General features: G+C 34.4%; 2 protein-coding genes across 2 annotated transcripts; both read right to left on the bottom strand.

The window, feature by feature from the left end:
* Positions 1-947: 947 nt before the first annotated feature.
* Positions 948-3,777, bottom strand: nat16l (N-acetyltransferase 16, like). The gene is made up of 3 exons (XM_056268658.1): positions 3,517-3,777; positions 2,338-2,562; positions 948-1,530 (listed from the first exon to the last, which is right to left on the bottom strand). Exons 1-3 carry the CDS (start codon positions 3,703-3,705, stop codon positions 964-966), a joined length of 981 nt encoding a protein of 326 aa, XP_056124633.1. The 5' UTR covers positions 3,706-3,777; the 3' UTR covers positions 948-963.
* A 1,438-nt stretch (positions 3,778-5,215) lies between these two features.
* Positions 5,216-8,336, bottom strand: si:ch211-196f2.6 (immunoglobulin domain-containing protein). The gene is made up of 5 exons (XM_056268659.1): positions 8,227-8,336; positions 6,599-6,967; positions 6,385-6,517; positions 6,189-6,237; positions 5,216-5,657 (listed from the first exon to the last, which is right to left on the bottom strand). The coding sequence occupies exons 1-5, from the start codon at positions 8,276-8,278 to the stop codon at positions 5,403-5,405; spliced, it is 858 nt and encodes a 285-aa protein (XP_056124634.1). The 5' UTR covers positions 8,279-8,336; the 3' UTR covers positions 5,216-5,402.
* Positions 8,337-10,786: the final 2,450 nt, after the last annotated feature.

The raw sequence follows: 10,786 nt of genomic DNA, 5'->3' as shown, positions 1-10,786 counted from the left end.
TATAATGGGCCGTGGTTGGATCTTCCATCAGGACAACAATCCAAAACAAACATCAAAATCAACACAAAAATGTGTCACTGAGCACAAAAGGAAGCTTCAGCCATGACCGTCCCAGTCCCAGACCTGCACACTATAGAAGATGAGTGGGCTGAACTGAAGAGAAGAAGCACCAACATGGATCTATCTGGTAATCTACAGGATCTGGAGAGATTCTATGGAGGAATGGTTTCTGATCTCTTGTCAGTTGTTCTCCAAACTCATCAGGTATTATAGGAGAAGACTCCTTGGTTGCAAAAAGGCAATAATTAATAAAAGGGTGCCAATAATTATGGCCAGCGTGTTTTGGAGAAAAACATTTATTTCACACCCCTAAATGCATTGAAGCAACTGCCATGTGATTGGTTGATTAGATAATTGCATTAATGAGAAATTGAACAGGTGTTCCTAATAATCCTTTAGGTGAGTGTATAGCAGACATTTTAAATTGTAATAACATTTCACAATATTGCTGTTTTTATTTTATATGAGACTTCAATTTCAAAAAATTACCAATGGTAGTGTATTATAAATGTCACAAAGCCATTCTTTAAATACATTAAATTAGACACTAGATGCTTTAAACAATCAGTTTGAAGTACTTTTCATTTTAAACATTCAATTCCTAAATCATCCTGTACTCATGAGGCATGGAGGAACAAATACATGCCTCATGTTTCTGACATCAGCACCTGTTATTGTAATGAGTTCACTGAGTTTGTTTGCCTTGTTTCACTCAGGCACAAATGACAAAAACTGCTACAATATTGTTATACAATAACTTGACTAACTGATTTAACGTGCTGAACAAATACTTTGTTTAAATGAAGCTGACAACTCCATTATGGCCAATACAAAATCAATCACCTTTTTTTCTTTATCTCAGGCAACTTTTTCTTTTCTTTAACCTCTTGTCTTTAGATATCATTAGAACTCTCTTTCCAATAACAGCTGCTGCCAGTAATCCCTGAGCTGCTTCACTGTGTCATGGCCATCACAAAACTGCTTTAAATCGTCCCATAGAGTCTGATGCATATAAATATGAACCACAACTACTCCTTGAATCTCACTTATCACACTATCCAGGTGAGCTGTTAATGCCTTCTTTGCTAAAGAAGTGTCTGTCCCGTACAGGTCGATATTAAAACGTAGAGACCCTCCATTAAATGGAATAGGATAGAGAGGTGTGTGGAGGCTCATGAACAGAGGTTTCGCACTAGAACCATCTACAAACCATGTCAAGTTTCGCCTTGCCAAGACGTGAAGGTTACTCTCCATGAGTTTCAAGGGCTGCCAGTCCTGGATGATAGCATTCCCTGGAAGCTGAAGTCTGGAAGACAGGTCTGAATCCAAGAGAAGGGCCTTGAGAGCATCCAAGTCCTTTACTGACACTAAAGGATGGCTGTTGGACCCATCTGACGCAAGCAGTTTTTCCTTCAGACCTGAGACAAAGCTATCAAAACCCTCAGAATTCCCCAACAGAGAGAGAACAGCCTGTTTTAAAAGACAGAAAGAGAAAACAGTGATAAATGTTGCTCTGGTAAGGATCAAAAGGTGGTGAGAGAGAGTCAAGAAGAAAGAAGACCTTTAGTGAAGTGCATAATTCATCTAAGAACAACAATATCAAAAATAACAATATAAAAAGATATAAAGAATGCAGATTACTGACTATTTTGATGATCAAACAATGAATATTTAAGTCTAAATTTACTTTTGCAACTGATTTAGAACATATTAAAAGGAAAGTATGATTGATAAGGTTTGCTGCGACATGTTTTTCACTTATTGTATTTTGGGACACTTTGCAATAAGGTTCAATTTGTTAACATTAGTTAATGCATTAGATATCATGACCTAACAATGCACGCAAAATGGTAGTGTTGTGTTCATTTATAAATGTTCATCGTTAATTAATGTTTGTTAATAAAACATTAAATAAAGTTTACATGACTTGAATTCAGCTACAAAGCAGATCTGCAGAAAACAGTGATGTCATCAAGAACTGAGCTGATGACATCACTGTTTTCTGCAGAGCTGCTTTATAACTGAATTGAACTCATTCCATATGAACTTTACAGTTATTGAACCGAACTGAATGAACACTGAACTGATTTCAGCTGAGTAATGACACTATATTCTTTTTAGAGCTGCTTTACAGCAGAATTTAATTATGTTTGCATCACTGAATATTTTTTCTGTTTATCACTGTAAAGCTGCTTTGAAACTTTGCTCTAATATATAAATAAAGGTGACTTGACGTGAAATATTTTTCACTTTTCAAGTTGTATCAATTTAACTCACCCGTCTGGCCAGCAGTGTGAACTTGGACAGTTTATCGGGCCCTGGGTCATCTCCTCTAGTGAGGCGTTTGGTCTTCACATTGGGATAGACCTTCTTTATGTAGCCATCAACAAATGTCTGGATCACTCCAGCCAGGCCACAGCCCCTTTCATTTGGACACACTCTTAATCCCTCAACTATCACTGTTTCACCTCCATCAACCACCAGGCCTGACTCTAGCGCCACCTAAAGGCACATAGTAATAATTATTTTAGGCTAAAAAATGTAAATACCTGTGTCTATAGCTGAATATTTTATGAAGTTAATAGAGAACACACCTGTAGTTTTGATGATAGCCTTTACCAGATAAAAATGCAGCACTTCATTATGCAGTAAAGTTGAACTGTTTGGCTAAGTTAACAGTGTGTTTAGTTGGCTGTTAATTGTTTTGAGAGCAGTGACATGAGTTTGGAGAAATGTGTCAAATCGATTGAGAAAAACTGTAATATGCTAACTACAAAAGCCAATCAGCAAAAGTGCTCCTCAAAATGCATGCCACCAGCAGAGGTTCACTGGTGTTGTGCAATAGCACAATATAATACTTGTGTAATGATAATATCAAACAATTACAAATGTGTAGTTGGCCTTATTTTACTGCCCTGGACTATATGAAGAGCGAAGCTGTCCAGTGGTATACGTAAATGTCATCCACCAGTCCAGAGTACAAGTATATGGGTCATGAGTCAATCACTATGCACAGCAGAGAACACAGGCATTGATGTGGTTAATTTCAGCTACAAGTTAAAATGTTGTCTTTCTTGAGAACTGCAAGCATTGTATTGATCAGTAGACACATCAGAGCATATTTATACCATTAGCATTTTTCCTATCATAGGGTTAGTAATAAAAAAAAACAAAAAAACACAGATGTTAAATGTTAATACATGTCCCTCAGTAACATTCAGGTTTAGATTACGAAATAAATAAGCTTTGGTAGCAGTTAATTTCTTTGACATCCTAGTTTTATAATATAATACATAATAAGCTTATATTGTATAGCTACACTATAATACAGTGTGTCTAGCCTCTGATGAAAAAATAACCTACAATTTTTCTGATGGCTTCTGGCTGAGGTTAAAGCTATGTAATATCAGAAAACACATGAGGTCTGTCAAACCTTTTTACTCATGTATCGCTTACCAGCTTCCTATCTCTCCGTGCTATAATAACCACTCTTCCTGGCTCAGTCATCCAGGAGTGATAGCGATGTGGAAGGTAGTCATTGCCACCATATATGTCTTGTGATATTGCCATGACGTCATCGTAATCTTCTGGTCTGGCCAGACAGAAGATCAGTCCATCACTTTCACCCACACAGTGTGAATTCATCGTTACTTCTGCACAGGGATTAACCGAGGACTGTAAAACACAAAATTTTTGTGTGTCTACTGTCTAGCCTAGTCTCAGAAACAAATAAAAACAGATTAAAACAACAATAAAAGTCTAAAATACCTTATTTAAATTGATTGTAATTATTAAATATGCAATTTAAGATGCAATCTGCTTAGCCTACGTAGCAGACAAAGTGTATTGAGCAACTTATTATTAAAACACCACCACTGCTAAGTGTGGATAACATTATAATTAAGCAAAAACCTAATATCATTCTGGATTACTGTCTACTAAGAAGACAATGGACTTGCTATGATCATGTGATCACTAACCACTTATTGTTAGAGCACTGATATAAATGCAACTACATCCTACTTTCAAAAACATAGCCTAAGCAAAGCATTACTGATCTAAGTTTACAAGCGATACACCAAACGCCGTGCAGAAGATTTCTTCAGTAATGTAGTGTTTGTTGGGAAACGAGTCTCAGTCTGCAGGACTTACCGCGTGACGTATCGACAGTCGTGTGATTTTGACGATGTGTTCCAGAAGACAAGGACGACAAGTTCCTCCCCGGACGAACATGGACTTTACTCTTGCAGGCTTGTTAAACTTTTGTTGCCGGTTTCACAGACAAGGCTTAAGCCAAGTGCCAGACTACAATAGGCCTACATGTTTGAGCTGTTTTAACTGAAAGCAACTTGCACTGACATATCTTAAAATATTTCAGTGCCATTGTTTTGTCTCAAGATGCACCCCAGTAATTGTTTTTTTTTCTAAGATACGTTTATAAAAGCTACTTAAATGACTAATTTAATTTAACTAAGGCCTAATCCTGGCTTAATCTAAGCATTGTCTGTGAAACCAGGCCTTTGTGTTTAAAAATGTCCAACCTTTACACAGTCTGAACCTCTTTCTTTTGTTTTGTTGGCATCTTTTATTGTATGTCAATAATTTTCCAACATTCGATACAGTGGGCACAGAGATCTTTTTGAGACGTTTCGAGTAAATTAAAAAAAGTAATTAAATAATAATTAGCCTCTTTAAAATAATATACAACCTGAAGCCATTTCCTTTTCAAAAACAGTATCGCAGCCCCACCCAGCGGGCACAAGGCGACATTGCAGAGTTTATGCTCAGAGGATGTACTGTTATGGAAACTTACAACCACGGGCAGGAAGTATAAAACCAGCACAAGATCTAGATAACGGAACTGCATAACATTTTCTTGTCCTATGTTATATATAGTCTATCACTTATCATAATAGTTAGACTTGGCATTTTTAGAAATAAAACAATAGATTTGTAGGGGGAGGGGAGATTCTTTATTTAACAAGGTATTTCAAAGTATTAAAAGGTATTAAATAGTCAAATGATCCTTTGATATAAGTAAAATACATTTTTAGCATGACTTAATGAACAATAAGATACTTAGGCATTATGAATATTCTATATAGGCTATACTTGGACTTCTGGCAAAGACTTATGCGATAATGTATGTTAGATTGTAACATTAAAAGATTCATGAGATTATTCAGTGATGAAAACATGCATGTTTCTTAATCTGAAAACAAAATATTTATTCATTTAATAATTGTTATTTATGCAATACATTAGTATTAGCTTTATACTATTTTACTTTACACAAATATGATTAGGTTGCTCTGGAAAGACTGGATGAACTGCTGAAATAATCATTCAGTTGTATCTGGCCTCAAGGGGCTGCCCTCTACATTTCTCTTTGGTAAGGGACTCTGTCCTAACAGGTGATAAACATGTCCTTGATCAGTCATTGTACCTTGTGTCCATGCTTTGGGTTGGCCTTGGTAAGACTTCCACAGCCGGCCATAGAAAAGGTCTTTTTTGATCTTGGCATAAAGTTTTGAGGGGTCAAAGCCATTTGGAGAACTTTGAGAAGTTGGTGCATCATCTGATTCTTCTGCATGTGTCTAAAGTAAGAGATTTACATTTTAGGATGGTTTTTATTATTGTTATTAAAATATGGTGAAACAATATGTACTGAAGAATATATCGATGTTGCCGCAAACAAAGGTCGTGGGAATTGGTCATGCAGAGCAGCACTCAAACTTTAACCGCAACCATGCACGTTCTTTAGAAAATAACAGGAAACTGATACCTTTAATGTACTGTAATCACTTACTATGATAAAGTGTGTTCGAGGGTGGAAAAAATGGCACAGTTAAAATTCAGTACACTCCACTTTTCTCACTTTTGCACTGCAAATTCCAGATTGCTCTGTGAGCATTTCAACAGTGACTGCTGTTGATATGCTTTTTGTGAATAGTCACATTTACCATTTATAATTCTAGAATGGTACTGAATGAGCCCCTTAATGTTTTCATGTTTAGAATGACTATTTAGAAGAATAGTAAATTATTAACCTCACTCATCTTCTTAACGACAGAAACTTTATCTCTAATTATTTATTCATTGTTTTCTTTATAGCTTTAAATTCTTACCTCAGACGGTGAGTCTGTCCGGTTGGTTCGTATTTCAAAAGACTTCATCCTGCAAGGTCAAATTTCCCATGAAATTACTCTCAGATTTTGTAAATGTTTTTTTTTAATATGCATCTTTTTGCTGTGTTGATCTTTAATGTATACGTTTATAAATATTAGTCTTTATTGTTTTTGTGTAAACATATGTGATCTCTACCTTCTGCAGTTGTTATTTCTGCATAAGTAGAATAGGATGGTCAGGATTAAAAGGGAAAGAATCGTTCCAATGATAATTGCACCCAAACGTCCAAATATTCCCAGCTTTGGTTTTTGCTCCATGTAAGTAAAATCTATGACGAAAATATCATAATAAAATAAAGAGTCTCAAATGTATGGCAGAGTATGTGTAGGACTACATGTGCAAGCATTACCTTTTATCGTAGACGCGTTGATACTGACATCTTTCTTACTGATATCAGTACACTGCTCCAGTTTACCAGAAGGAAATGTTATGAATGCACAGCAGATGTGCACAACACTCTCATTTGATGCTACTTTAATGATAAGGGATGATGATTGACGTGGAGATGTTTTTTTCTGTATCTTCACTGTAGTCTTATAGTCACCATTTATGTAAGTTCCAAAATATGGATGATACGTGCCCAGTTTGGTGCGATTCGGGCCTCTTAGCATCTCCCAGTTGATTTGTGTCATATTCTCGTCCCCTGAGAGGACACAGGTAATGTTCTGACCATCTCCATCACGACTGTGACTGATAGAAACATCACTGTTTGATTTGCCTGTTAAAGAACACCAATGAAAAACATGCAGAGATTATAAGGATCACTGAGACACAACCCTAAAAATATTAAATAATGAATGCTTAGTAAAAACGCTAAATGCTTACATTCAGAAAAATAGAGTTTAGTGTTGTTACTAAGGCTGTCACGATTATTAATTAATCGTATGATGAATCACAATTATTTGAGATAACCGCAATAATTGTGCAGTTTAAATTCCAATTACATTTTGCCATCCAAATAAAGCAAATTTAAGCGCTTAAAGAAATGCCATCAAATGTGGAAGAGAGAAGCTATTATAAAGTACATAGTCAAAGGTCTTCCTTCATATGAAATGAAGGCTTGTGTGTTTAATCAGACTGCATTATATTATATTATAAATAATTACACAAGTACTTATATAGATATTATTAAATTTCACTACATTACAAGTAAATCATATGGGCCTATATTATTATATTTTTTATTAATATATACAAATCCAAGTAAAAACACTGTAGTAACAAAACAATTAAATCTTTAATCGTTATTAATTGTATCGTCAGCACAAAATTTTTGATCGTGACAGATAGTTGTTACTGATATATATATATATATATATATATGTATAGGCCTATATCTTTTTTATGGATTATTTAGTTAATCTTCCTATCCAGTAAATCTTTATTATTATAAACTTAATTACTAATAAGAATAATGCATTGGCTTTTTCAAACATATGATGCCACAATGGAGGTGTTTGTTTTATATAGTCTCAGAAGTGGTTTATATAGGCCTACCGCAATATATATACTGCCCTAAACAATGTTTTAGAGAGACGAGTTTATGACGCATGTTGAAACCACAATACAAGCTGTGTTTAGAAACAAAAAATGTTACTCGCTCTATTACATTTATTCATCTTTTATAATTATAATAAAAAAAGAAAATGCAAAATCTAATCAGGATAAATAAGTCAATAATGTAAATTCTAAAAAGTGAATTCTAAAAAGTAATTCACAGAATGAAAAAGGATATGCTTCAAAAGCAACCCATTCATTGAAAGCTAATACAGCTGAAAGAGTGGCTGTCAGTGAAAGTGCCGTGAAGGTGTTGACCTATTGTGTCAGCATTATTGTGTTATCAATATCTGAAAATATTTTGATACATGATAGCTTAATTTACCATACAATCATATTTGTATATTTGACTTTAACCGGTCAAATTTATAAATAAATTTGGCATCCTCTGCTCAAACTAATAACACAATATTCACTTACCTGATTCCAGGAAGGCAAGTATGAGAAGAGCACAAAGAAAGTTGCTGCTCATGGTTGTCACGCTAAACCAACACTGACTTTCTCTTCCACCTGTTTCCTACTTTGTCAGATTTTTTTAGAGCGTTGTTATACTGACTTCACACTAGACCTCTATATCTTACCATCAACCATTTTAAATTTGCTTTGTTCTTTCTTTCTTTCTTTCTTTCTTTCTTTCTTTCTTTCTTTCTTTCTTTCTTTCTTTCTTTCTTTCTTTCTTTCTTTCTTTCTTTCTTTCTTTCTTTCTCTTTTTTTTTTTTACTTTTATTGCCAACTCAGATCTTTGATGTCTCTAAGAAGGAAATGATGCTTAGTGAACGTGGGAGTTTCCACCAAGCATGTCTTTCTACCCAGAAACGGCACTCAAATGAAATTTTATGAAAACGTTTAAAAGTATAAGGCTAGTGTATTATTTGAAATGTAAAAATTATTATGCAAAAACTGTAAGTAAAGTCATGCTCACTAAATTAAAAAATTTGCACTAGAAAATGAAAACAAAAACAAAATCATCTACAGGAAATGGAATCATAATGGAAACGGCAAGGGATAGCCAAAATAATGGAAACAAATCAAGTAGCAAGTGCTTAACTTCCATTCTGAGGGCAGCTTTAATACACATTGAAATGATGCCATACTTAAACTGTACATGATATTGCCCAGAGGAAGTTAAAGAATTTTACTACAAGGTGACAGTTGAGATGGCCAGACACACACACACACACATAAATGTCAATCTAGGGCTGTGCTGACATTCTAGAGCAGTGTTTGCCAACCAGTTTTTGTCTTATGCCCCCCCCCCCCCCCCCCCCCCCCCCTCCATCTGTAAGACTGTAAGTACATTTGCCACCAAACCATAAAGATGTTCATTTTGACTTTTAATATAATTTGGTATTATCATTAATATCATTAAATTATCTATTATAATTAACTAAAAAAAAAAAAAAAACAGACTCACTGATGTAAGGGATCATCTGTGTTTCATGTCTGGTTGGTGGGTTTTGTTTAGTTTCCTGTGTTTCAGTTAGTTTCCATGGGTTTTCATAGAGTTTGATTATCAGCTGCACCTGTCGTTTGGTCTTGTATTTAACCCTTAGTCACTGTTTAAAAAGGACGACGCTTAAGTGGTTTGGGGTCGTATTGACCCCAAACTTTTAAAGAGTGATTGCATAAGGAAATATAAATTTTTTATATGGAAAACTATATATAATTTTTTTAATTCACTTCTCAACTATACAATAATGCTGTGTTTTTTGGGAAATTTTTAGGTTTTCTACATATTTACTGCACAATTACATAACTAGGCCATAAATTGGCACATGAAAAATGATTTTTTTAAAGAAAAAATCACTTAAATGATGATGATAATTAAATCTAAATAGTTTTTGGACATTGCTCTATGTGTTAGGGATAAAATACTACCATCTGGTGGTTAGTCGAAAAACTGTTTTTCTTACAGTTAAGGAATTATTGTGCAATGACCACATCTGTCCAATAGAGGTCCATAGAGACTCATTCATTTTCCCTTCATTTGTCTTGATGCTTCAAATTCTCCTAACAACTTGATATATATGATAAAAATATTTTATGCAATTCACAAAATATATATGTCAAATTTAGAGTTTGTTGTTGTTGTCTGATATATTTTGAATTATTGTTTTTGCAAATTATTATACATACATTTGCATAAACATTACAAGTCAGCACTATGACATGATTGTAATCACACACTATTTATTTCAGAAAATTATTTATCAAGAATTATTTATTTTTTTAGAACAAGAGATTTTAGAACAAAATAAATTAAATAAACCAAGTAAATAAACCAATATAATACAAAACAACAGCACCAATAAACTGTAATGAACAGGATGCATACATTTGCATACATGTGTGTGTTTGTGTGTGTGTGGCTGTGTGTGTGTGTGAGATAGAAAGCTCGTTCCACTTTGTGTTTATGCTCTAGGACCAGACCTTGATTTAAATATATATTTTTTTAGATTTATGCCAGTTTTGTTTATTTTATTTGCCAATATCTGTAACAATGCTCTCGGTTGCAGTCACATACATGTGTGTGTTTGTGTGTGTTTGTGTGTGTGTGTGTATGAGATAGAAAGTTCTTTCCACTTTGTGTTTATGCTCTAGGACCAGTCCTTGATTTATATGTGATTTTTTTATTTATTTATGCCAGTTTTGATTATTTTATTTGCCAATTTCTGTAAAAAAAATGCTCTCTGTTGCAGTCACATAGATTTGTGTCTGTGTGTGTATGTGTGTGTGTGTGCGTGTGTATGAGATAGAAAGTTCGTTCCACTTTGTGTTTATGCTCTAGGACCAGACCTTGATTTAGATGTCTTTTTTTTTTTTAATTTATGCCAGTTTTGTTTATTTTATTTGCCAATTTCTGTAAAAATGCTCTCTGTTGCAGTCAGGACATGTGTGTGTTTGTGTGTGTGTGTCTGTGTGTGTGTATGAGATAAAAAGTTTGTTCTACTTTCTATTTATGCTCTAGGACCAGACCTTG

This window comes from Rhinichthys klamathensis, unplaced genomic scaffold (assembly GCF_029890125.1).
Source record: "Rhinichthys klamathensis goyatoka isolate OS25496 unplaced genomic scaffold, OSU_Roscu_1.1 h1tg000275l_1, whole genome shotgun sequence".
Lineage (NCBI taxonomy): Eukaryota > Metazoa > Chordata > Actinopteri > Cypriniformes > Leuciscidae > Rhinichthys > Rhinichthys klamathensis.
The sequence above is the reverse complement of the archived record's forward strand: the minus strand, read 5'-3'. Positions and strand labels throughout refer to the sequence as shown.

Excerpts from the sequence above, each read along its gene's own strand:
- nat16l (XM_056268658.1), bottom strand. The coding sequence starts at position 3,705 with ATGAATTCACACTGTGTGGGTGAAAGTGATGGACTGATCTTCTGTCTG. Across the intron at positions 2,563-3,516 it reads CACGGAGAGATAGGAAGCTG|GTGGCGCTAGAGTCAGGCCT; the intron begins GTAAGCGATACA and ends ATGTGCCTTTAG. Across the intron at positions 1,531-2,337 it reads TCACACTGCTGGCCAGACGG|GCTGTTCTCTCTCTGTTGGG; the intron begins GTGAGTTAAATT and ends CTTTTAAAACAG.
- si:ch211-196f2.6 (XM_056268659.1), bottom strand. The coding sequence starts at position 8,278 with ATGAGCAGCAACTTTCTTTGTGCTCTTCTCATACTTGCCTTCCTGGAA. Across the intron at positions 6,518-6,598 it reads CAACGCGTCTACGATAAAAG|ATTTTACTTACATGGAGCAA; the intron begins GTAATGCTTGCA and ends TTTTCGTCATAG. Across the intron at positions 5,658-6,188 it reads GGACAGACTCACCGTCTGAG|ACACATGCAGAAGAATCAGA; the intron begins GTAAGAATTTAA and ends CTCTTACTTTAG.